The sequence below is a fragment of the Dasypus novemcinctus genome, chromosome 14 (genome assembly GCF_030445035.2).
Source record: "Dasypus novemcinctus isolate mDasNov1 chromosome 14, mDasNov1.1.hap2, whole genome shotgun sequence".
NCBI classification, from domain to species: domain Eukaryota; kingdom Metazoa; phylum Chordata; class Mammalia; order Cingulata; family Dasypodidae; genus Dasypus; species Dasypus novemcinctus.
Window position 1 is genome coordinate 57,708,085 of NC_080686.1, and position 27,965 is coordinate 57,736,049.

At 38.4% G+C, this 27,965-nt stretch overlaps 1 protein-coding gene across 1 annotated transcript; it reads left to right on the plus strand.

The window, feature by feature from the left end:
- On the plus strand, window positions 1–27,965 carry PLEKHF2 (pleckstrin homology and FYVE domain containing 2). Its single transcript, XM_004474691.5, has 2 exons — window positions 1–290; window positions 25,377–27,965. The coding sequence occupies exon 2, from the start codon at window positions 25,391–25,393 to the stop codon at window positions 26,138–26,140; it is 750 nt and encodes a 249-aa protein (XP_004474748.1). The 5' UTR covers window positions 1–290; window positions 25,377–25,390; the 3' UTR covers window positions 26,141–27,965.

Genomic DNA, 27,965 nt, shown 5'->3' on the forward strand with positions numbered 1-27,965 from the left:
CCCGCGCGCTCGCGCCTGGAGTGTGGGTGGGGGCTCGTGCGTGCACGCGCAGGGGAGAGGCTAGTGTGGGCCGCCGTTGTCGGGTTCGACTGGAGAGGCGGGGGAGTCACCTGCGAGCGGCTGCGCTCGCCGCCGGTTGCGTCCGGATCGCGCCGACTGCGCGGGGCCGCGGGCCGCTCACACCCTGGGAGGCCGGGGCAGGGGAGCTTGGCAGAGACCGATCCCGGCGCCCGGGACGGGGAGTCGTACTCTTGTTGCTGCTGCCGCCGCCGCCGCCCGCGTCCCACCGGGTAGGTGAAGCCTGGGTTGTTTGCCCGCCGTCTCCTGGCGGGCCGGGAGGGGAGAAGCGAAACTTTCCGGGCGCCTCCTCCCGCGGTTCCTGGGCCGTCTGCGGCGCCGGGAGGTGTCGTTGTCGCGGGCGGCGGCGGCCGCCGACGCCATGTTGGGGTCTGTGAGAAACGGGGCGCTCCCGGTCCGCTCCCCTGCGCTCCGGGGCTGGCCCGCGGCGGGGCGCGAGTGCGGGCGGGGAGGCGCCGCCGCCCCGCCGAGTTCTGGGGGACGCCTGGGAGGGTTCCGGCCGGTGCGTGCCGGGCTGGCGGGGCTCCGGGCGCTGCAAGTCGGGTGGGCTCGGGGCGCCGGGGCCCGGGCCGTTGAGTGTCGGGTCGGCGGGGCTGCGGACGCGGAAAGGGGGTCCCCGCAGTCGGGCGAGAAGTTGTGGGGCTAGAGGACTGGAGTCCCAGTGATCTTAGGGCTCCAGCATCTTTCTCTTCAAAAAGTTTACAGGGTTTGGGCATCAGGGATGTTGTTCCTGGAAGGACATACTTCTCTGAGTTGGAAAAATAAATGGCACCGCAGTATTTGCTCTGGTAGAAGAAATGGCCCTTACCCATTTATTTAAGGTTTTATGTTTTTTTGCCGAATTTCTCCTTTTTGAAATGTCATAAAGGCCGAGAACTTGTGTTAGGTTACTTGAATACCTTTGTATGCTTTAATACACGATAGATATAACTTGTATGAGCGCCCAGTGCAAATGAGTAGTATTAAAGTTACAGAAAACTAAGCCCTTCTCTGTAATTGATAGACTCACAGTATGTTAAGTCGGTAAATGCCTTCTTTGTTGTGTTGCTGAAGAGACTTTATTAAAGAAAGATTTAGACATAAACATTCAGAGCCTTAAAGACGTGTTGTTTTTTTTTAAAGAATAAGGTGAAGTGATTTTGACAGTACGAAGATTTTTTCCCCCTCCTTTGGTTCCTTAAAGGTGCCTGTCTGCCATGTTTTGAGCGTTTGTCTTTCTCAGTACGCTGGTAGCTCACGGGGTCCTCAGGTTAATTCAGTATTAACGAAGGCTTCTATTTTTAATCTCTTCGGGTCTTGACAGCGCTGGAGGTCAATGGTATTAAGTTACTTATTTGGAAAGCACATGTAATCGCCTGAAAAAAATAAAACTGCTGTTCTGAATAATGCAGCAAAAGAAAAGATTCAGTTAGAATTACCTGGTAAATGAATATAAATTGTTATTTTAAATGCATCTTAGCTTTCAAATTTTGTTAAATGAACTGAAAGTGTTTTTAACCACAAATAATAGAAACCTTAGACATGTATTGGAGGATTTCTCCTGTTATTCTTTATAGGTAAAAGTATAGCTTCTGCTCAGATTCGATGGCTTTCTTAGTTCTTAAAAAAAAAAAAAACTTTTTGTTTTGCTTCATTTTCAAATAAATTATGCAAAGTCATTTTGATGGATTTCTCCAGAGAGAGAAAATGAGCTTCTTTGCCCCAGGTTTGTTAGATATGTATCTTATTTGGCCTTGACAATACCTGCATGAAATAAAAGAACTGAGATAGCTTAAACGACTTGACAAATCCAGCAGCAGAGCTGGTATTTATAAAGTCTTATGATTCTGAAGCCTTCTGATTTTTCCTGTAGTATAACTTCGTCTATACCGAACTCATTCCTGTGGAGCAAGCTCTATTCACTTTTTGTTTTCTTTTTGTCTTCACTGTTCTTTTTTATTTGAATTTAGTTCTTCTGTATAAATGCTTATTTCCTAGAGAATAAATTTACAAGGGTTCTTATATTAAAATTTTCCTTCTTAAAAATACTTATTTAAACTTGTACTCTTTGAAGCCTTTTCTGCTCTTTTCTCCCTTATCCCCACCCCCCTCCATACTTTATCCTTTCTCCTCTCTCTGGTATCCTAAGTAAATGTTACATATATCTATCATGGCACCCCTTTGACATCCGGCAGTGCGTTGGGCCTGATAATTCTCCACCTCCCTATGTGCTGAGAACATAGCAGATGCTCAGGAGAGGTTTAAATGGATGAGTACATGTGTTTGTTCCTTGTAAATATGCTGCATGTATTCCTTAAAATATAATTTCCATGGGCATAATAATTCTTATCTGTAGTCTTTTGTCCTAGTGCATGCCATGAACTAAATTAAATTCACACATAGGTTGATCATTCTTTTTTTGTTTTAGAATTTACCTTGGTTAATATGGTAACTCAGTGAATTTTGGCCTTGGGTGGGGTAGAGAACTTGAATGTTTATGAAATATCCTAGTAGTTAATGGGCTGAAGTATAATTATTGATGAGATGTAAGAGAAACTATAGATCAACAAAAAGGATCAGATTTGTTGTTGTCATTCCCTTCTGTGTCCATTTGTTGTGTGTGCTCATCTTTTTCGGAGGCACTGGGAACTGAACCTGGGACCTCCCACGTGGGTGGGAGGCACCCACTTGTTGAGTCTCTTATTATGTTTCTTCCTTGTGTCTCTTTGTTGCATCATCTCATTGTGTCTTGTTTTGCCAACTCGCTGCACCAGCCCATCTTGATAGCTCACTTTCTCACTTGTCATCTCTAGGAGGCATGGGAAATGAACCCAGGTCCTCCAATGTGGTAGTCAGGTGCCCAACTGCTTGAGCCACATCTGGTTCCCTATCATCATTTTAAAGTGCAATTGAATTAATTTGCATTGGATGAAAATATAGTTAGTACTTGAAAACTGAAGGTTCTGTTTATATGTGTGGGCTCTTTTGATAGAGCAAATCTCATTGTTCTATCAGTTATTATCACAATTCTCTTAGAATTTGATTTTTAAATGCTCTGCTTAATGGAAAGCTTATAAAATTTGCTGCTTTTCTAGTAATTTTATCTTTGAGAACCAGCTGCATATTTAATAGTAATGTACCTTTTGGCTTGACTGAGTAAAGAGTACTTCATAGGTATGTTTTTGTAGTACTATTTTAAATCGCAAAATGTCTTGAGGTAAAGGTATTCTGTAATTCTATAATGCAATTACAGTTGAATTTGGGGTTAATTTCTTGTCCCGCACCCAAGATAACTTTATCCCATTAAATCAACAAACTCAGACTGATGTGTTTAATTTGGGGAAGTCCTGGGAAGGGAATAGAAGGTATTCATGTGTTTGCTGTGAGTGCACTGGAAAGCAAGCAAGTTGCATGCAGGGTAGACTGGAACAACAAAATTAACCTTGAATCCTGACTCTTCCTCCTGTTCCTTATTAGCTTGTGACCCTTGAACAAGTCACTTCGCTTCTTTATATGCTCCCCTGGACTCATTTGTAAAATGAACACAGAAATATTTGTCTGACAGTGTTTTTGTGAGGATTAAGTAAGGTGTTTGGAAGTGCTTGGTACATGATATTCAGCAAGTATTATTTCAATAAATGAACAGAGTAGCAATGGATTACAAAGAATCATAAAATTAAAAAATTTTTTGAAGACAAGTGACTTTTAGAAATACCTAGTTCTCAACTTTGGCTGCCCATTAGAATCTCCTTAGGAGGTTTTAAAAAAATACATTGATGCCTAGATCCCCACTCAGAACAAATAAATCGAATTACTGAGTTTGGGGCTGACCAACCAACAAATCACCAATGTTTCTAATGTGTAGTTATTTGAAAAAACATTGGATTAATTTATAATTTAATCCCCATCTCCTCCTCTTCATTTCGTTGTTGAATAAAGTACAGACATTAAGTGCCAGCCAAATTGTCAGTCAAGGTATGAAAAAAAAGTATGTATCTTTGTAGCTGAGGAAAGTGAAATGCAGAGATGTTAAGTAACATCCATTAGGACTAGAAAGGCCACATTTGGATGTAGATTACCACTCTGGTGACCTTTACCTCCCCTCTACATCAGTAACCTAGATTTATGACAGTGTTATTATTTAGCCTTGTCATCATTCAGAACACTTTAACTCAAGCCAACCCTGTGGCCAGAGGTGGTGATTCAAGGGTCTGTCTTTTTATTTATCTTTTCCATCATACCTGATGAACCAGCTTTTTGCCCTTACTCGCTTCCATTCATTCCCAGGGCAATAGTACTTTTCCTTCTTTATCCAGCCCTGAACCCTGTAGTTCATATTCTCATTATGAACTCACTAACACCATTTAGTCCCTTCTGTCCGTGATGTTTTCTGTCTATAATTTTCTCAGCTTGTAAATATCACTACCTCTTTCTTTTTCTCCTTCTTTCCCTCTCTTTCCCCAAGTCACAATTGTGGTAACTGCTACATATATATTTTCTGTTTGTACTAGTTTCTTTTTAATTCTTTCCTCATCCCAAAGTTAACTCATTTTCTCTATTGTTTTTTCACTCTATTCAGATTGCTAACCCCAGTCTTGCAACACTTAACTCTTAGCAGATGACCTTGCTTCATTCTAAAATTAAGGTTTTATGATGCACATTTTCTATTTTCTTTTTTGCATCAATTTTGTCTTTTTTCCATTCCTGTTTTCAGAAGTGAAACTATCCTTAGTTCTTTATACTTGCTTCGTTTAAACATATTTGGGGGAGGGAAGTTTTGTTTATTCTTTGTCCATGTTTTTATTGATTATACATGTAACTTTATATTTGATTTTTAAAAAGATTTTATTTATCTCTTCCCACCGCCTTGTAGTTTTGCACTTGCTGTGTCTATTTGCCTTCTTTTTCTTTAGGAGGCACTGGGAACTGAACCCGGGACTTCCGATGTGGGAGGGAGGCTCCTAATCACTTAAGCCACTGCCACTCTCTGCTTTGTTGTGTCTATCGTTAAGTTTTTCCTCTTGTGTCTTTCATTGTGTCATCTTGTGCCAGCTTGCCATCCTGCTCGTCCTCTTTAGGAGGCACCAGGAACCTCTGCTCCCTGCTTGGTTGTCTCTCTTATGTTTTTCTTCTTGTGTCTCTTGTGTCAGCTTGCTGCACCTGCCTGTCACATCAGCTTGCTGTCTTCTTTAGGAGGCACTGGTAACTGAACCACAGACCTCCCATGTGGTAAGTGGGAGCCCAATTGCTTGAGCCACAGCCACTTCCCCATATTTTGATTTTCACACTTAGGTTTTTCTCCATCTTCTGCTTTCCATTTTATTCCCTAATTTAAAAGCTTTTTTTTCTTTGTCCATCAGAGAAATACATTTTTACTATAAAATAATTGGCACTATTAAAATAGTATCATCCTTAGTACTAAGAAATAATCAGTACTTAATTTTTGGTGTGTATCTTTCCAGACTTGAAAAAACAAGTAGGTTTACAATCTATGTGCTGTTTGGAAACTTTAATTTACTAAAATGCCTTATTTAACAATTTTCCATGTTAAATATTAATCTTCTCCCAAAACAGTATAGAAATCTGTTGTATGTATATATTATAATTTAACTAATCTCCTGTTGTTGGGCATTTACTTCACAACTTTTCAGTATTATACTGAATTACAGTGAAATTCTTTATGTGAAACCCTTGTATATTGGTCTTATTATTTTTTTGTATATATTCTTGAAAAGAAAATTGTTGTGTAAACTTCCTAAAGCCCTCATTGCCAAAATGGCATTTAGAAATTTTGTTCTAGTGTATAGGAGTGTCCATTTTCCCCACATCTTAGTCAGAGAAATGAATAATCTACTATTTTAATTTTTATTTCTTTGGTAAAACTGGTCACTTTTTTTTTTTTTTTTTAAGATTTATTTTATTTATTTATTCCCCCCTCCCCCACCATTGTTTGTAGTTGCTGTCTGCTTGTCTTCTCCTTAGGAGGCACCGGGAACTCAACCCATGGCCTCTCATGTGGAAGAGAGGTGCTCAACCCTGCCCCACCTCGGCTCCCTGGTTTGTTGTGTCTCTTATTGTCTTTCCTCTTAGGCCAGCCCACTGCACCAGCTCGCCTTTTCCAGGAGGCACTAGGAACTGAACCTGGAACCTCCCATATTACCATATAGGCAGAAACCCAATCGCTTGAACCATACCTGCTTCCCTGTTGGTCATTTTTGTTTATTCTTTTGAAAATTGCCATTTGTGCCTTGTCCTTTTTTCTTTTGTGATGATTTACCTATTATTGAGTTGCAGGAGCCCTCTATATAATAAGAATATTGAGGGGAGCGGGTGTAGTTCAGTGGTTGAGCACCTGCTTCCCATGTATGAGGTCCTGGGTTCAGTCCCCAGTACCTTTAAAAAAAAAAAAAGTTGATCTTTTGTGTATGTTGAAAATGTTTTTTTCCAACAGTGTTGAAGTTTAAAAATTTCATATAGTAAATGTTTTATGATATTTTCATGATAGATATAACCATTCCTCTATGAATTGAAGTTTAGGTTTTGTTTTTTTACTGTTAAGAGTTAATGTCAGTGGAGTAGATGTTGCTGAAGTGGTTGCATATCAGCTTCCCATGTACAAAGTCCTGGGTTCAATCCCTGGTACCTCCTCAAACCAAACAAAGAAATGGGGAAAAAAACCCAGCTCTCATTGGGGAGCAGATGTAGCTCAGTGGTTGAGTGCCTGCTTCCCATGTATGAGGTCCTGGGTTCAATCCCTGGTACCTCCTAAAAAAGAAAAAAAAAGAATGTCACAGGGAATAGCTTTTTATGTTCAACATCTCCCCTCCCCCAATTTATTTCTCCAGAAAAAATTTCTTTGGGTGACAATTCCAGGGTCAAAGGTCAATGCCTTCTAGACTATTTTAAAAATTTTACATAAATCGTTAGTCCTAGATTTTTCCATGTGTTCCACAAATTGTTACCTTTTGGCAGGTTAGTTTTTGAGATTTGCGAAATGTGAAAGCACACTGAAAAGGTGCCTTGTACTCTCATGCCTCTCCCTCTTCTCTTGCTCACTTTTCTTCTCCTGCTGTCCAAACTAGATGTTCCCCAGAGTTAGTTCTCTTCTCTCTTCCATAGCCTCAGTCACAACCTCTTTGTTCTGGAGTTCCTGCATTTCTGTGTGTCTGACAGACATTTGTGTTTTGAATACCCTAACATTATTTCAAGATAAATATGTTTCAAACTAATTTCTTCTTCCACCTGAAACAAAACTGGCATTTTACCAGTGGTTTATGCTTAAATATTTGAAGTCGGTTTACACATACTTTGCTTCCTCATCTTCAGTTAATTCCTAAATCCTATCTGCTGTACCTAAGTAATATCTATCCCTTCCCTCTTCCTCCTCCTCCTGTTTCTGCTCTCAACTGTTGTGGTTCGGGCTTTTATTACCTTTCAGTTAGAGATTACTGTAATACTTTTCTGATTGGTTTCTTTGCCTTCAGTCTTGCTACTTTATATTCCCTCCAATCCATCCTGTGTACTGCTCCCCATTGCCTGACATGATATGATAAAGTCTAAACTCTTAGTCTGATGATTATTTGCCTTTGCAGTTTAGCTTCTTCCTGTCTTACCAGACCAGTCTTCTACCACTATGTCTTCATCTAGTTCTGCCTCTTCCAGCTTGGGCTCAATCAACTATTTCTTCTTTCCGGAATATATTTGTGTACCATCATCATCCCTTTTTTCTCCCTCACCCCCTTCTGGTTTCCCACCTCCTAAATGATTTGACCTACTACTCTTTCTTTAAAGCCCAGTTTGAATTTCTACTAATTTAAGGGTTGTTCCTAGATAATCTCTTTGGTCAGCATTATACCCCATCTCAACTCTTTGGCCCTGGAAGTTCACTTTTTTTTTTTTAATGTTTTTGGTTTGTTTCTCCTCTGTTATTTTAGACCTTGAGAGCACACAAATTTGAGTTAATCATATTCTTCAGTTCATAGCACACTACTTGGGCACCAAACCCCTTTCTTGCTTTGTTTTTTCTTTGTCAATTACTCTTATCCTCCTCTTAATATATATTTGTATATGTAAGCACAATGAGTTTAGCTGTCTTTCTCCTCCACAGATAGAGTAACCTTTATCTTTTACTACTATTCTGCACAGAGCAGATGGTCAGTAAATGATTGGGTACTTGAAATTCATTGAAAATTATTAATGATTCTAACTTCTGCCTTAGTTAGACTAAAACTTGGGGATATAATTTCCACTTTTATTCTTCTGCATTGAGGTAGTCATGACAATCCTGAATCCAACCTGTCCTTTCTATTCCTGTTGCAATCTCCAGACTCTAGTCAACTTTTCCCTCTGCAGTAACTTTTCTGTTGGTGTTCTGCTTTCAGTCTCTTCCTTTTCTCTTCTCACTCTGTTTCCGTAGTTATCTCAGAAAAATCCACATCAAATCAGGCCAGTCCTTCCAAAAACTTTGTAAGGATGTCTTATGAATCAATTAGATTTCTTGTTTTATTTTTCTTTCTCCCTTTTTCTCCCATTAAATAACTCTGTATAGCCTCTGAGGCAGCTGTACAGTGTGACTTTTCTTGCAGAGTTTTGTGCCTCTGTTTACCCATTTTTGTCTGTCGAAGTTCCATTTACATCTTGTTTCAAGTGTTCAAATGCTACATTTTCAGTGCCATGCCCTCACTGCTTCCTTTTTTGCTTCCTTACTTTACCACTTTGTCAGTTTTTTTATTTACAGCACTAATTTCATTGTGCTTTGTATTAAAATTCTGTGGTACACAGCTTGATTCTCAATGTCTTGATCATTCTTTTTTCCTTTTAACACAGAGCATAAAGCCTCAAATGCAGTGGGTGGATTATAACTGCTTTGAATGATACTAAAGAAAATTTGCTCTGGATGTGATGGGATAACCAGTTCCACAGTAGGATTTAGTTGAGCTTTACTAGCTTTATTTTCCAAATGTTATACAATGCTGTATTTACAGCTGTCAGGACTACAGCTGCCCCTGCACAAATACTTTTTGAAGTGATGCAGTTTTTTATCTGAATTTTGTTGATGATGAAAATATGCACACATCGTCATTTTTTTATTTGCTAACTAAACAGCTGTGCTTTTTGGCAAGAGAAGAAGAAATCATTTTTACATATTATCATGAGTTCAGTTTTTTTTTAAACAGTATCTGCCTTGCTCAGTACTTAGAATTCATAATTAGATACTATAGTTAAATGGACCAGAACATTTGCTTGCAAATGTAAAATCTGTTGGTTTAGTGAAGCAATCACTAGTTGATGTGTAGGGTGTGGTTCCTGTTTTCTAGGAAAATTAATAGAGATGTCAAAAAATGAAGTTTTCAATTTTCATCAAAATTTTAGGGTATGAGAAGCTATTTGCACCGCTAACTGTTGATCATATTCAGCTCAGTGCTCATTGATGACATGTATATATGCAAGGATTTTTTAAGTGCTGTTGGTAATACAAAGTTGTAGAAAATAATATTCTTGTTTTCAGAACCTCAAAATCTGTTGGGAATAAGTAGGTACATATATCTTTATAAAACATAATAGAACATAAGTGCTACCGAGTAGTACAAATAAAATATATGAGGATTTAAAGGGAAGACATGTTGAGTTCAGAGAAGGGAAGGAAGGCCAGAGCATGTTCAGGGAAAAGCAAGTAGTCTGCCTTGACTGTAACAGAGGGAACCAATAGAAAGAGGTAAGAATGGAAAGATAACCAGGACAGGCTGGAGCTTGACTGTCAAGGGCTTTGTATACCAAATTAAGGATTTTAGATTTAATTCTGTTGTTAGGGAACCTTTGGTCTTTGAATAAGGGGTTACCTTATCATAGCTAAAATTAAAGAATATTAGTCTTGCCTTGTGTGGTATGGTTTAAATCCAAAGACTTGTAGGGCTTATTTAGAACTTTTGAGGTCCATATTTTCCCCCTGTACTCCCTCTAAAGACCTTTTTGTAACACCCACTGTCATTCTTCTGGTCTTCCAAATTAATTTTCTACAATCGTCATCTCTGACTTGTTATTACATACCATGGTAAGTTTCTCTATCAAGCATAACCTATTTGAAAAACTGCTTTTTCTGACACCCTAAATTAGTCAAAGCTTTACTTTTTACCTTTAGTATTTCAAGAATTGTTTTAAATATATTTTATACTTACTACCATGTTTAAAAATCTTTTCTTTTATTTTTTCAGAGGTTTCCCCAAATAGATAATAAGTTCCACATGAGTGAAATGTGTCTGGAATATATGTTTAAGGTATATTTAATGGAATATTAAATATTGAAAAGAATATTTTAAAAATTCAAATTAGAGCTAGATAGACTAACTTTGAGACCTTGTGAAAACTAGTCCATGATTCAGTTTACCTTTGTGTGAAGTAGATAAAATTATCATTTGGCAAACTGAGGTTATTAAACAAAAGAGTAAAATATGGATGTACCTGGCACATGTATGGATGTAGAGTTATTAGTTTTGTTTTTGTTTTTTTTCCTTTCTTAACTGAGGCTGTAGAATAATGCACCTGACTCTATTTTTCAGTAATAGGCATAATGCCTAGGAGAAGTTTTTAAGCAATACTGAATTCCAAATATGTAATACCACATTGGAGTTTTGAAAGCCTAAGGTTAGAATATAGATTTATGTCAGGGAGGGACACAGTGAGAAAGGTACAAAGGAGATGGTGATCAATAAAGACACCATGGAAAGGTTAGCATTAGAGACAGTAAGATATTAATTAATAAGATTTTGCCTTTGTTTGCTTTTAACAAATTAGGAAATTTTTAATTACTGTTGCTTCTCTAAATACAATTTAAGATTTTGAAGTTTCAATTCTTCTCAGTCCAGTGTGGCATAAATTTAAAATTAAAATATAAAAAAGATTTTTTTAAGAAGTGAGACTTTTTTAGTAAGTTGTGACAGTGGCACTGGGAAAATAAAGGAAAAAATGTTGCCCCTTCTTGTTGATGGAGTAAATAAAATTTACTAAAGTACCTAATTTAATTTGCTAATTTTCAAGTATTTCTGATTTGCTTTATTATCTTAATATTTTATTGAGTCTTACCTGGAATTCTTTGCTTATTATTATACTTAATAGACTATGGAATTTTGAAATTAAGAACTGTCTTGTTCTTTGCATGGTTGGCACTTAAAATATTTGTTCATTTGAGTTAGATGCATTAGGAGAGGACAAAATGTCCTCTAATATTAAACATTTCCCTGGGGGTGGGGGGTGGGGGTTTGTATCTCTCTGGTAGTTGGTTGCCCTTGTCTGTTTTTACTCCTTCCCCACCCCCTGCCTCTTTTCTGTTAGTGTCCTCACTTTCCTTTTACATTTTCTGTAAAGCCCTAATTCAGCAGTAACAGATTTAAAAGTCTCAGTTGACGGTAACATAGTCATGAGTTGATTAGAATTAATTTGTAGGCAAGTATGACTTCCAATAAATTAGAATTAAGACTGTGGTGGTTTGAAGCTGTATGTACCCCAGAAAAGTATGTTCTTAAAGTTATCCATTCCTGTGGGTGTGGACCCACTGTAAGTAGGATCTTTTGGTGAGTAGGATCTTAAAATGTGACTTACCTCATAATCCTTGTATTGGAGTCTTTTATAAGGAAATGAAATTCTGACAGAGAGAAAGCCACAGAAGCAAGAATTTGAAAGCAAGAAAACCCAGAAGAGAAGGGAGAAACCAGGGAATGCCGCCGTGCAACAGAGAGGTTCCGGAACCACCAACTGCTGGCCTTTGGGAAGAAAGCATTGTCTTGATGATGCCTTGATTTGGACATTCTCAGAACCTCGAAACAGTAAACTTGTAAACTAATAAATTCCAATGGTTAAAAGTCAACTCATTGTATCTGTTTTCAGCAGCCGGTGAAATGGCCCATCACTGTCAGATATAAGTACCCTTTATAAAAGCCAGCAGATTTCTGGTGCTTTGCATCAGCACCCCTTTGGCTGTCTAATATAGAATTTAGGAACGACTTGTGGAAAGTCTCATTGTCTGATGACTTGGACCTCTGCTTCCTGCATGCTAAACTAGCAAATTTTTTTGTGAGAGCTTGTATGAATAAAACCACTGTCAGCCTGGACTAAAAGGGACATGGAGGGGAGATATGGAAGGGAAAACGGCTTTAAGAAGAAAACCATGGAAGCCGAGATGTGGAATTAAGACATCTCCTTGAGCTAAAAGAGGAACCGCACCCATGTGTACAGAGAGGGGTGAGTTTGCCCCAGCAGTTGAAGAAGGTAGATGTTCCAGCACACTGTTCAGGGAGAGTTTTTGCCACCCCAGGCTACAGAGAGGGTAGAACACATTCCCCAAAGCATGAGGAGAGTAAGGTCAGCACCCCATAGATATGAGAGGGGTGGTCCTGCTCCTCAGATTAGAGAAGGCTAGATTGCCAACTCATTGCTCTGAGAGGGTTGGGCCTGTAGGCCAGAGATTAGGGAGAACGTTACTGTCACCTCACTGTACTAAGTGGGATGAGACTGTACTCCAGAGATTGGGGAAGAAGTGGCCATCACCCCAATATTCTTGGAGGGTGAGGTCTGGAGCCCAGTGGCCACCCAGTGTTTAATGAGGGTAGAACCAAGAAAATGGTCTTTGGGCAAGCCTGTGGAAAGGGTCGGTGCTCATGAGGCCCCAGGGAGAAGAGACAACATCTTGTGAATGACTTTCAGATTTTGAAGTCTAATGAAGTATGCCCTGCAGGTTTATGGAATTTAGGGCACAGTGACTCATGTCTCATGTTTTCCTCCCAAATTATCCTTATTGTAATGAAAATCTTTATCCTTTGTCCCTTTGTATGTTGGAAGCAGATAAATTGTTTTATAAGTTTTAGAGGTCTACAGCCAGACGGGACTTTGCCCCAAGACAAACTGTATTTCTTAAGCTGATTGAGATATGATTTTGTACTTAGCATTCTTACTGATTTAAAGTTTTTTGGAATATTGTCTTTTTTGGAATTCAGAGGGTGGAGTGTAGCAGTTTGATATTATTTATGAATTGCAAAAAGAGAGATTAATTATGTTTGTAAACTGGTCTCTTCCCCTGGGCGTGATACCCCTTTGATTATATTAAATGTAGAGGTTTTACTTTTACTTTATTAAATGAACATTAGGGCTTTGATTGGACCACGTGGTAGGGAGTGCAGTGTTTAGTCCCCACCCCTTTGGTGGGGTGATAAAACAGCCTCTCACATGGAAGTAGATAAACAGAGAAGAACACAGAGGAAGAGAGCTCATTAGGGCAGAGGCCCTGGGAAGAGAGACGAGTCTGATAGTTTACAGCTGACCTTGTGAACAGACCACAGCAGCTGAGCCTGGAAAGAAATGAGACTCAGGAGGGAGATGCGCCTTATGTCAGCCTACTGCTAAGAGCAGAAGAAGTTGGGACAGGAACCTTAAGTGAAAGAAGGAAGGCTGAACCCTCACAGCCGTCACCTGCCATCTTGCATCAACACATGGTAACAGACTTTGGGTTGGAAAGCACCTCTTATGGTACCTTGAGTTTTAGGGCCTTGTGACTGTAAGCTTTTACCCCAAATAAATACCCTTTATAAAAGCCAACAGATTTCTGGTACTTTGCATCAGCACCCCTTTGGCTGACTAATACAATCAGACTCAGTTTTTAAATGGTAGGGAATTTATTCAAGGCCTCCTTTTTCTTTTTAGAGCATCTAAGTAATTTGTGTGAAGTCTCTTATTTAGTATCTTAACCAAAATTAGAACCCACATATCTTGATTCATAGTTCATTTTTTCCCCCACTGAAAAGCACAGTTGAATGCTAAAGCTCACTGATAGTAGATATAAAGTGTGGGTAAGAAATAAATTACTTCATTTTTTGCTTTAAACTCACCTGTAAGGAAGAGAGAAGAAGTATTGATTTTCAGTAGGAAGAACTGGGCCCATAGTATTCTGTGACAATTGAGCTCTCTTGTCAGTTGTAAATAGCATTCTGTATCTTTTTAAAAAGAATATTTGCCTCTTCTAGTATTATATTTTCAACAGGTGGTAGACATACCACTAAAGAACGTATTACTTTACTTTAGAAACAAGATGCTCCCATAAGACTAGGAACTTGGACAATTCAAATGCAGTTTTTTATCCTGCAGTTATGAAGGAGATAACTTGAAACCTTTGGTTGTTTAATTTTTTAAATTGGTGTATAAACCTGGCTTTATAAAAGACTTTAAAAAATGTTTCTGCTGTAGTTCTTACATTTTAACTATGAGTTGGGGCTACTCAGACACTATTTGCTGGAAAAGAAGTCAAAGGAAGCCAAAGCGAATCTATTGGAAAACTGTTGGAATTAATAGATTTCTGTGAAGTGGCTGGATGTGGGGGAAAATAAAAGAAATATCAATAGCTTTCCTCTCAGTACTAGTGACATTAGATTAAAAATGGCTACAAAAGGTAAGGAAAGTCTATCTGTTGTTTCAGTTTCCCTGCTGCTAAAATAAATACCATAGAGTGGGTTGGCTTAAACAGTGAGATTTATCGGCTCATGGTTTTGAGGCTGGGAGAAGTCCAAAATCAAGGTGCCTGCAAGGCAATAGTTTTTCCCCGAAGACTGTGCTATTTGGGGGCTGGCTGTCTGTGATCCTCAGCCTTTGGCTTTTCTGTCATATGGCAGTGCACATAGTGGCATTTTCTCCTTAACTCTCTTACTCTTCCAGATTCTGTTGATTTCCAGCTTCTGGCTGTTCCTCCTGGCTTCTCTTTATGTTTCTCAATTTCCTTTGTTTATAAGGACTTCAGCTATATTGGATTAAGATCCACCCTCATTCATTCAGTTTGGGCACAATTTAATAACATCTTCAAAAGTCCTATTTAAAAATGGATTCAGGGAAGCAGATAAGGCTCGAAACGATTGGGCTTCTGCCTACGACATGGGAGGTCCTGGGTTCAGTCCCTGGTGCCTCTTGGAGAAGGTGAGCTGGCACGGTGGGCAGGCGTGGTGAGGTGATGCAACAAAAGAGACCCAAAGAGGAAAGACAATGAGAGGAGAGACACTACAAAACAGGAGCTGAGGTGGCTCAGGTGATTGAGTACCTCTCTTCTACGACATGGGAGGTCCTCGGTTTGGTTCCTGGTGCCTCCTAAGAGAAGATGAGCAGAGAGCAGAGAATGACAACAAATAACAAGGGGGCTATGGGGGATCAGGTACGAGAGGGTGTGAGGTGATAAATAAATAAAATCTTAAAAAAAAAAAAATGGGTTCATATCCACAGGACCTTTGGTTGGAACCTGAACATGCTTTTTTTTTGGGGGGGGGGGCATGATTCAATTCCCAACACCTGGGAACCTACTTAAACAATTTAACAGGCCTGTGAGAGGAAACCTAAAAATTACTGGGTAATAAAAGATTTGAAACTTGGTTCAGAAAACTGTAAAGATGTTAATTCACTCCACATTAATTTATGGGTATAATGTCAGTTCCAATCAGAATTTCATTGGGTTTTTTTTCTGTCTGTATTTTTCTGTTTGTTTATTGCGGTTGAAAAAATTTTCTAACCTTTGCTACAAATTAGAATTATCTGGGGAGCTTTAAAACTATTCCAATATCCTGGCCATCCCCTGTGTATACCTCAGACCAATAAAATCAGAATATCTGGGAAAGGGATCTAGGTATCAGTGTTTCTTAATCCTTGACACCATCATCTGAGTGCCTTGGTCCCAACTTTTTGTTTTTTGAGTTTCTTTTTTTGAGCCATTTAGATTATTTTAGCAATTGATATTTCATAACTTTTATTCTTTCCTAGGGGTCTTCCAAATAACAAAAGAAAATTTACTTATTTTTAAAAAATAGAACAAAATTCATTCTACCTGGCAATTACCACATGGAGCTAGTGGATATTTAAAAATATAAGATAGATTTTGGGCTCTTAGTGATCTTGCTTTTCCAAATCTTGATATATTTTTAAACATTTTGCTATTTCATTATCCTAGGAATTATTTGATCCTTACATATTTTCCTCAACTCAAGAATTGAAAATGTATGGGTGAAAGAATCACCTAGAAGGATAATGCAGTGGTGAAAAAAATCACTATTGTGCCATCTTTCAATTTTCTTATTGTATTGCCCAACATATTACATCATCTTTCAAGAAGATATAAAAGCAGTTTGGAGATATCCTTTTCAGTCTTTTTGTTTGTTTTAGGCTTTCATTTAACACATTTGAGGACTCAGATTTTCCCATTTTTCATTTTCCATCTTTAATGGCAAAGAAGAAAATTGACAGAGAAAGACATTTCAGAACTATTAGACAAGTCAGAAGATGAATTAAAAGTAACATCAGTACTTAAAACTAATGATGGTGAATTTGATGGTGTAAGTGAAATTCCAGACTGTAAGTCTTTAGTGATGATTTCCTAGATGAGGCTTCTCAAACTCAAGAATTACTGAGTGAACAAAGGACAAAAATGGAAATATTGGAGGTTCATAAATGACAGTTGATGAGCAGTTAGTTGCATTCAAAAGATATTTATTTTGCATGTATACTCCTTTAATACCAGAGAAATAGGGAATAAATTGCTGTTTAAATTTTTATAAAATTTTGTTATTTTTACTATCCCTTTATTCTTATTTTTGTAAATTAGTCATAAAATGACTTAAAATACAAAAAAATGAAAAGGTCCCCTGCGCCTTGATAGTAATTTGGGAGGACTACTTTTTCTGGTATCCTGAAAATTAAAGCTCTGTTGTAGATCCAATGTGCAGCTAAGGTTGAGAATCACTATTTTAATTAGTTCATCTGGACAAACACAAGAGATTAGGTAAAAGAGTTTTTGAGAAATAATGTGGGATAGTCTAGAATAGTGCCACTAGATGCATGGTACTGACACTAGAATTATAAAACAGTTTACTTTATTAGACCAGGTAGTCTAGAAGCAGATCTTACAGTAAACTTAAAATGATAGGGTATCATAAATCAGATTAGATTATTAATAGGAGCTGCCGCTTGTTGACTGCTTGCTAACATTACATATTATGTTATTTAATCCTCCCCATGACATAACTGCTATTATCTTTTTATTATTTATTTATTTTAAATTTATTTCAAATAAAAAACAAAATAACAGAAAAAGGCATTTCAATAAGTTATGGAAGCATTACTCCTGAAAAGTTCTGTCCAGGCACTTTTATCTCACCTATACCAACTGCTAACTCAATTGTTTGTATATACACAGATGAACACAGGTCGAATAACATAGTCAAGGTCTGCTTATTAATGAAAAAAAAAATGCTTGATGATACTCATCTCACAAAACCAAATCCCATATTCTTCTTTTTACCTTTAACATTAATATAGTACCAACTTTGGTTTTGCTACAAAAGCATCATGTTGTCAATTATAGTCTATAAATTACATTAGTTATATTTTCCCCATGTATCACAACATTCTTACCTCCTTGTAGTAGAACATTCCTGTACTTATATTATTAACCACAATCCTCATCTGCCAAAATCATTGTTATACATTCCCTATATTATCTTCCAGCTGTCCTCCAACTAACATTAATCTCCCTAGACTACTCATTTTTGCCACAGTCACATCCATAAGTCAACAGTGTTTGTTACATTCATTGTAATGTGTTACTGAGTCCAACCATTTGCATAAATTTACGTCTGACCTTATTAAACACTCTACACACATCTAGCATCATCTCCTCCTCCTCATCCCACATTCCGTTTCCCACCAACCTACACTTCATAGTCCAATTCCTTAAGTGTACTCACTGTGTTTAAGTCCTATTATTGAGATCATACAATATTCGTCCTTTTGTGTCTGGCTTATTTCACTCAACATAATGTCCTCAGGGTTCCTCCATGTTGTCAAGTGCTTCAGTTGATTTTTTTTCTTACAGCTGAATAATATTCTGTTATATCAATATACTTGTTTATCCATTCATGGTTGACAGACATGTAGGTTATTTCCATCTTTCAGCAATTATGAAAAAGCTTTTTTCCCCCTCCTATGTGGTTATGTCATTGTCTTTTAGGTATGCTGCTTTGTGGCAAGGGGACCTACCACGCAGGTCTGGAACGCCTTTTTAATTTTTTTTTTAACTAGGAGGTCTAGGGTATCAAGCCCAGTCCTCCATGTGGTAAACGGGAGCTCAATTACTTGAGCCACAGCCATTTCCCTATTATCTTCTTTTTTTTTTTTCTTTATTTTTTTAATGTTACATTAAAAAAATATGAGGTCCTCATATACCCCCCACCTCCCTCACCCCACTCCTCCCATAACAACAACCTCCTCCATCATCATGGGACATTCATTGTGCTTGGTGAATACATCTCTGAACACTGCTGCATCACATGGTCAATGGTCCACATTATAGTTTACACTCTCCCCCAGTCCACCCAGTGGGCCATGGAAGGACATACAATGTCCGGTAACTGTCCCTGCAGCACCACCCAGGACAACTCCAAGTCCCAAGAATGCCCCCACTTCACATCTTTTCCTCCCACCCCCTACCCCCAGCAGCCACCATGGCCACTTTCTCCACACCAATGCCACATTTTCTTTGATTACTAATCACAGTAGTTCATGAATAGAATATCAGTAAATCCACTCTAATCCACACTCTATTCCTCCATCCTGTGGACCTCAAAATGGTTGTGTCCACTCCACATCTATATCAAGAGGGGGCTTAGATTTCACATGGATGCTGGATGCAATCTTCCTGCTTTCAGTTGTAGGCACTGTTGGCTCCCTGGTGTGGTGGTTGACCTTCTTCACCTCCCTGTTAGCTGAGTGGGGTAAGTCCAATAAACCAGAGTGTAGGAGTTGCAAGTCTGGTGAGGCTCAGGGCCTGGCTATCACATGGTCAGTCCAGAGATTCAGGTCCCCTGGGTATACACTAATCCCCAGCGCCAACCACAGGTCTGGTAAAAGTAACAGAAGAGGCTTTTGAACAAAGATCACATCTGAGTCCAGCTCCATCACACAGAAACACAAACTCCAAAGTAGGGCCAACTGACATGGCACTGAACTCCATCTGCCATGACCATAGAATGTGTGGGTCTCTGTAGTGCTCAGAAGAACCAATACCTAGGGTTGTATGTACTTTATCTGTCTCTGGGACTCTGCTGAGGTGTGCATAAGGGTGACCCCTCTGATAACCTCCTGGCTCTTTTTTGGAGACTCAGCCATGGAAACTCATTTGTCCTTTCCATTTCCCCCTTTTATTCGGGTCAAAAAGCATTTTTAACTCCTGATATTATATGTTGGCTGAGATATTCTGCTGGTCTGAGTTGACCCTTTTATTCAAGGTCATTTTCTAGTTATATCATCAGCTGGTACTTGGTAGTAATCCCTCGGTGCCAGGGAGGCTCATCCCCGGGAGTCATGTCCCATGCTGGGGGGAAGGTAATGCATTTATATGCTGAGTTTGGTTCGAGACTGGCCACATTTGAGCAACATGGAGGCTCTCAGGAGGTAACTCTTAGGTACCCTGTAGCGCTAGGCCTTGTTCTTATTTCAGGTGCACAGGCTCACAAGCATAGTCATTAGTATCAAGGGCTCATTGTTGGACCATCCTTCTTTTTTGGTCTTTGCTGTTGCACTTGGGGGATTGTTGCTACTCCATTAGGGAGTGTGCTAGAGCTCCCCTGGCTAGGAACTCAGCATTCCCTCAGTTGTCGTTTTAAACTGTAACCACTATGAAAATATCCAGACATTTTTATGTACCCTGGATATATGCCCTGGAGAATCCCCCACCAACCATGTTCCCTATTACCTTTTAAAAATAAATTTTATATACAAAGATAAGTGCAACTATCACCACATTAAGCATTATTCATTTTTTTAAACAGATTTATTTTTTAATTTTATTTCTTTCTAGCCCCTTACTGTTTTTCACTTGCTGAGTCTGTTGTCTTCCTTGTTTCCTTAGGATGCACTGGGAGCCTAACTTGGGACCTCTGATGTGGGAGAGTTGTCTTATTTCTCGAGCCACCTCCTCTCCCTGCTTTGTATGTCTCTCATTCTGTTTTTCCTCCCTAGGTCCCATGTTGCATCATTTTGTTGCACCAGCTCCCTCTTTGTGGTGTCAGCTTGCTGTCTGCTTTAGGAGGCACCGGGAACCCCTGCTCCTTGCTTTGTTGTGTCTCTCATTATATATATTTTTTCTTGTATCTCTTGTGTCAGCATTAATTCATTTTTAAGACATCACCACTGTCGATTTTAAAACATTTTCATCACCTTCAGCTGTTACCCCATCCTGTCATCCAGCTGTAAGTAACCAGTAATCTCTTTTCTGTAGATTTGCCTATTCTGGGTATTTCCTATAAATGGAATCATGCAACGATAGTATTTTGTTGACTGGCTTCTTTCACCTAGCATGATGTTTTCAGGGTCCATCCAAGTTGTAGCATGTATTAGTGCTACATTCCTTTTTTTCTTTTTTTCCCTTTAAACAACACCCATTTGTTATCATACAATTTCCAAGGGTCAGGAGTCCAAGTACACCTTAGCCAAGGCCTCTCCTCACAAAGCTGCAATTAAGATGGTGCCTGGGGCTGTATTCTCATTTGAGACTTGGGGGTCCTCTTCCAAGCTTACTTGGTTGTTGGCAGAATTCATATTTTGAAGCTATAGAACTCACAATAGTTTGCTTCTTGAAGGCTAGTAAGAGTTTCTGAGCTCAGGGAAAGTATAAGCCTTTTGATTAACTGAGGTAACTGGTATTCCCATTTACAAGTGAGGAAATCTAGGACTGAGGAGATTAAGTAATTTATCTCAGGTCACAAAGCCCTTTGTGATTCTGGGGCAGTTAGCTCTTTTAGAATGCAGATACTTGGGGGGGGGGGCAGACCAATTTTTACCTATGCCAGAATACATTTCAGGTGGATAAAAGAATTAAAGTTTGTATCAGGAAACATAGATAATAGTAGGTACATCTGATCTAGATAGGGAAGCTTAGAACAAATGGAAGAAAATCACAAAGGAAAAAATCTGTAAGTTTACTTACAAAATAAAGCTGTCTTGATGTCAAGCACCATAAACAAAATAATAGATGAATAAACTAGGAAAAATAATGAAATGATTAATAGCCTTAAATTTAAGCACTTATATTAATGACTCCTAAATATATGGCCTTAGAAATACAAGTGGCAAGTGAACATATTAGGATGTGAGCAGCCTCACTTCTTATGAAATAGAACATTAAATTAAATAGAAAGTTCTGATCTTTCCTGTCCTTAGGGCCTTTGCCTATAGTATTCTCATCTTTTAAAACCCAGTTTATGATTCCATCTCACTGAGGCCTTTTTGAACTACTCAATTCAAATAAGTTTCCCCCTGTATCTTGGCACCCTACTTATTTCCTTCATGCCACTTCATTTTTTGTCATTACCTATTTGTTTACTTATTTATTGTCTTTCTTCTTCTCTAGACTCTAAGCTCTGAAAGGAAAAGAATAATATCTGGCCTCTAGAATTTGCTGAATAAGTGAAATGAATAAAAAGAGAAGCCAGTGAAATTAATAAAATGAGATACTGTATTAAATATGGGACAAGATGGATTGAACACCGTCCATTGTACTACTTGGTAAATTGTTACCTTTCAGAATGGAAATTTTATAAACAGTAGCAGGAGTTTTAAATATTCCTGCCTTTCGGCCCAGTAATTTTACGTCTTGGAGTCTGTCCTAAAGAAATCATCTCTGCTAGGGGTAGGAAAACTTTTTTCCTACCTCTTCCTATATTCCCTCTTTTCCTTCTCAAGAAACATAGATGGTAATCCAATTAGTCCATGTGTTCTTGTCCCCTTCTGCCGAACGATGAGTATGATTTCCTAAGGACCCAGTCTTTAGCTAGGCCCAGTAATCTTGTACAGGCCTACTTCATTTTATTGTGCTTCACTTTATTGTGCTTCGCAGATATTGTTTTTTTAAGAAACTGAAGGTCTGTGACAATCCTATGTTGAGCCAATCTATTAGTGCCATTTTCCCAACATGTGCTCACTACTACATGTTTCTATGTCACATTTAGGTAATTCTCACAATATTTCAAACTTTTTCATTATTATAGCTGTTATGGCAATCTGTGATAATTAATCTTTTTTTTGTGTGTGTGTGATCATTCATCTTTGATGTTACTATTAGAATTGTTTTGTGGTTCTGTACACCCTACCCATATAAGACAGTGAACTTAATTGAAAAATGTGTGTGTTCTGACTGTTCCACTGTCCAGCTGTTCCTGTCTCTCCTTCTCCTTGGGTCCCACTATTCCATGAGACACAACAATATTGAAATTAGGTCAGTTAATAACCCTACAGTCCTCTATAAGTGTTCAAGTGAAAGGAAGATTCCCATGTCTCTCACTTTAAATCAGAAGCTTTAAGTGAGTTAAGCTTGGTGGAGTTATGTTGAAAGGCTGAAAGTTAGATCTCTTTCATCACATGGTTAGCCAAGTTGTGAATGTGAAGGAAAAGTTCTTGAAGGAAATGAAAAGTGCTTCTTACAGTGAGCACATGAATGATAAGAAAGCAAAATTGTTGCTGATATGGAGAAAGTTTTAATGACCTGGGTAGAAGATCAAATCAGCCACAACCCTCTCTAGAGCAGGGTCCTAACTGTCTTCAATTCTGTGAGGGCTCAGAGGTGGTGAAGAAGCTGGAGAAGAAAAGTTTGAAGCAGCAGAAGTTGGTTCATATGATTTAAGGAAAGAAGCCATCTCCCTAATATAAAAGTTCAGGGTGAAGCAGCAAGTGCTGATGGAGAAGATGCAGTAAGTTATTCAGAATATCTGGTTAAGGTCATTGATGAAGGTGGCTACACGAAACAACATATCTTCATTACAGATGAAGCAACCTTCTGTTGGAAGAAGATGCCATCTAGGACTTTCATAGCTAGAGAGAAGTCAATGCCTGGCTTCGTAGCTTCAAAGGACATGCTGACTCTTAACTAGGGGCTAACACAGCTGGTGACTTCAAGTTGAAGTCAGTGCTCATTTACCATTCTGAAAATCCTAGGGCTCTTTAGAATTATGCTAAGTCTACTCTGTGCTCTTTAAATGGAACAATAAAGGTTGGATGATAGCACATCTGTTTACAGGATGGTTTACTGAATATTTCAAACCCACTGTTGAGACCTACTGCTCAGAAAAATGGAATGATCAAATTTGCATTTTAGAAATTACTGCCTGAAGATTGATTTAGGAGGCAAGAATGGAGGCAAGGAGATACGTAGGGAAACATTTCTAGTAACCCAGGTAAGAGGATCAAGGCCTTAGCTTAGGAAAACCACAGATCCCTTCTTAGAATGTAGCAGCAGATAGTTTTATGACGCTTAACTAGCGTTGGGTCTAACAGCTACTGTAACTTCAAAGTATGGATGAACATAAACGATTTTTCATGATATGCAACAACTATAATGTGATATGAAATGAATACTCCTGTAATTTATTGCAGTAATTTATTCCTTCATAAGTACTGTAATTTATTCCTTCATAAGTGAAGGAAATGTTAGATTTCAGTTAGAGGTCAGAGAAAATAAAGATATAATAAGTTGTTTTTTTTTTTAGTTCAAGCTCATGGACCCTCTGAAATCTTTCCACAGACCCGGATCTGTCAACCCCTAGTTAAGAACCCCTGCCTTAGTTCAATGGCAATAGCTTGCTGGAAAAATGGTTGTCATTCCCCTAAGTTTATATAAATAAATATTTGACCCTCTGTTTGTTCAGAATCCCACCGAGATTAAATTTCATGGGCCTGGGTTTACTGTTTTTCAGAGATGACTGCTTATCATTGTCTAATTGTTTATGTTCCTTTGTGTCTGTAAGAAGTTTATACTTTTATAAATACCTACTAACTTAGAATGATTCTGTATGGCAATGATTTAATAAGTGTTTTTTTTTTTTAAAAGATGTATTTATTTATTTAATTTCCCCCCCTCCCCTGGTTGTCTGTTCTTGGTGTCTATTTGCTGCGTCTTGTTTCTTTGTCCGCTTCTGTTGTCATCAGCGACACGGGAAGTGTGGGCGGCGCCATTCCTGGGCAGGCTGCTCTTTCTTTTCACGCTGGGCGGCTTTCCTCACGGGCACACTCCTTGCGCGTGGGGCTCCCCCACGCGGGGGACACCCTTTGCGTGGCACGGCACTCCTTGCGCGCATCAGCACTGCGCATGGCCAGCTCCACATGGGTCAAGGAGGCCCGGGGTTTGAACTGCGGACCTCCCATATGGTAGACGGACGCCCTAACCACTGGGCAAAAGTCCGTTTCCCTAATAAGTGTTTTTGATGGTTATTAAAGTGGGAGATGTCAGCCCTTGTGGTGTGCTTTGTGATTATCTTAGTGAGTGCGTGGTTTATATACCAGAAAAACATGTTTAAAACTTAATCCAGGGAAGTGGATATGGCTCAAGCGATTGGGCTCCCGTCTACCATATAGGAGGTCCAGAGATTGATGCCCAGGGCCTCCTGGTGAAGACAAGCTGGCCTGTGTGGTGAGCTAGCCCATGCAGAATGATGGCCTGCATTGAGTACTGCCCCACGCAGGAGTGCTGCCCCACGTGGGGAGCTGGAGCAGCAAAGATGATGCAATGAAAAGAGACATGGAGGAGGAATAATAAGAGATGCAACAGACAAGGGAGCTGAGGTGGGGCAAGAGAATGATCGCCTCTCTCCCACTCTGGAAGGTCCCAGGATTGGTTCCCTGAGCTTCCTGATGAGAATACAAGCAGACACAGAAGAACCCACAGCAAATGAACACATGGACACAGAAAGCAGACAGTGGAGGGAGGGGGGATAAAAACAATCCATTCCTTGGTTGTGAACTCATTTTAAGTAGGACCTTTTTGGTAAGATTACTTTAGTTAAGATGTGGCCCACATCAGACAGGATGAGTCTTAATCTTATTTTAAGAAAATGAAATTTGTAATACAGAGTGAGGGAGAAAGCTACAGGAAGTAAGCGGAAATTCATTGGAACCCAGAAGTGAACTGCAAGGCCAGAAAAGGCTTCCTTTGCATTGCATTGCCATGTGACAGAGGAGCCAGTATCAAAGAATCACCAGCAGCTAGCCCAGAACGCTAGTCTTTGGGAAGAAAGCATTGCCTAGATGATGCCTTGATTTGGGCTTTCTTGTAACCTCAAATCTGTGAGTTTATAAATTTCCATGAAATTCAAGCATATCATGGAATTTGCTTGAGCAGCCAAGAAAACAAATAGAAAAAGAATTTTGGAGCATTTTACTATTGTATAAAAGCAGAGATTTGTTAGATTAAATTTGGGTTATGTAAATAACTTCTATGGATTATTTCTATGTACTAATTTTTTTTTTTTTTTTTTAAGGCTATTGGCAAAAGATGGTGGATCGTTTGGCAAACAGTGAAGCAAATACTAGACGTATAAGTATAGTGGAAAACTGTTTTGGAGCAGCTGGTCAACCCTTAACTATACCTGGACGGGTTCTTATTGGAGAAGGAGTATTGACTAAGTTGTGCAGAAAAAAGCCCAAAGCAAGGCAATTTTTCTTATTTAATGATATTCTTGTTTATGGTAATATTGTCATCCAGAAGAAAAAATATAACAAACAACATATTATTCCCTTGGAAAATGTCACTATTGATTCTATCAAAGATGAAGGAGACTTAAGAAATGGATGGCTTATCAAGACACCAACGAAATCATTTGCAGTTTATGCTGCCACTGCCACTGAGAAGTCAGAGTGGATGAATCACATAAATAAATGTGTTACTGATTTGCTTTCCAAAAGTGGGAAGACACCCAGTAATGAACATGCTGCTGTCTGGGTTCCTGACTCTGAAGCAACTGTGTGTATGCGCTGTCAGAAAGCAAAATTTACACCTGTTAATCGTCGTCACCATTGCCGCAAATGTGGTTTTGTTGTCTGTGGGCCCTGCTCTGAAAAGAGATTTCTTCTTCCCAGCCAGTCTTCGAAGCCTGTGAGGATTTGTGATTTCTGCTATGACCTGCTTTCTACTGGGGACATGGCTGCGTGCCAGCCTAACAGATCAGACTCTTATAGTCATTCATTGAAGTCTCCTTTAAATGATGTATCTGATGATGATGATGATGATGATAGCAGTGACTAAGGATGCATTTTGAAATATTTAAGTGGGTATAACTGAGAAATCTACTTTGGGGGAAATGTAAAATTTTCGAATTCTCTTTTCAGTTTTGCTCTAGCCATGAATTTGCCTGAGAAATTTTTAACCTATGTGCCTCAATATATTCTATAAAAAGTGGGTCCTCCTGCTTACTTCCATCTCCACTCTTCTACAGGGGTAGACTATTGCAAATATATCAGATAAATTTTTGGTTTCTTATTCTTGTTTATTTCTAGAATGTTTTCTTGGAAGATTGGGGTGAGATGTTTATTTAACAGATCATGTGCTGCATTGTTTTTGTTTCTGTTATATGGAAAAACTAAAAAGAATGGTGAAAAAAAAAGAGTATAATGTAGTTAATTAATATTAGCTCTTTTCCTAATCATCCCATCTAATGGTTCGGACACCAGTAAGAAAAATATATGATTTGGAAATGCTTTGTTTGGCTTTTTCATATACCAAATGGTGCCTTATAATAATAGCACTGTTACATGAAATAAGCCCCTACCTTTCTACTTTTTTGTTTGTTTAAAAAAATATGCTGGTGCTCTTTGTGGCGTAAAATGAATGTTTATGAATGAGTAATTAAATACTTTTCATCTGATAGCTATAAATAACTAAAATTAGAGATATCTTCATTCTGTATGAATATTTTCCCATAAAATAGTTGAGTTTTTATTTTTTACATTTTATAGGTACCAAATTATAATTATCAAATACATATATTTTAAATTAATACTAGGTTCCCATTCTTAGGAATTTGGCTACAGTTTATCAAATAATTTTGAAATGTCATTGCATTAGCTTCTAACTTTAGTAAGACATTTTTAGATATAAATTCATCGCTTTAACATTATTTCTAGGATGAAAAATCTTCCTGTAAAACCCTTAAAAATAGTCTCTTAAAAAAATAATCCCACGATAAAATGCAGGATATACTTAGGCTTGAAGATTTGGAAGAAATAATATATAAGAATGATAAAGGCAGAAAATGTCTTTAGACACAAGTTTCATATCTGTGGAAGTATTGTCTATTTCAGTGTGAAACTATCTTGAATTTACAAATATAGTGTTATATTTTATAAAGTCCTGAACAATATTTCTATTTTTGTAAAACAATTGTATGTTTAATCTGTTTCTGAAATCTTTTTGTAATCTTTGGAAATATATTAACAATTGGTATTTCTAAATTGTGAACCTTGTTGAGTCAGTTTAGATTGCTTTTGAGAAGTTTAAGTTTTCACTCTGCTTTTGAGACAGCCACTCTGTTGAAAGGTATATAAAACTTGATGCATTGTGCACTACTCTCTCCATTTGCATGCTGCAAATACCTATATTCTTTCAAACATGATAAATCTGTTCAAAGTTTGTTTTAAATTATAAATTCTTTTTTAAAAAACCTTTATTTCTAGATATATTGCAAATGTCATAAGAGGTTTGACTCAACTTGTGATGGAGGATTCTTTGGTTATCATATTGTTTGGTTAAGGCACTAGTTTTACTTTAATATTAAATTTTGGAAGAATTTTATTTCAGATGCACAGATCTCCCTGCAGGAGATGTGAAAGAGGGGCACACCAGGGGCAGTTTTGAATTGTTTCTGTTATTTGAAAATATAGGTGGACATTTGTTTCTAAGCAATATATACGTAAAATCCATCAGCATATCTGAAAAGGACCGTGAAACCTGAAAAATGTTAATGGATACATAGGAACCTAACAAATTCAGCAATCAAGGGAAATAGTCTGAGATAACATTTGCATTGTCAACCTCTAATGACTTTTTATAATAAAAGTATTTTACAATTTGC

Excerpts from the sequence above, each read along its gene's own strand:
- PLEKHF2 (XM_004474691.5), top strand. The coding sequence starts at position 25,391 with ATGGTGGATCGTTTGGCAAACAGTGAAGCAAATACTAGACGTATAAGT.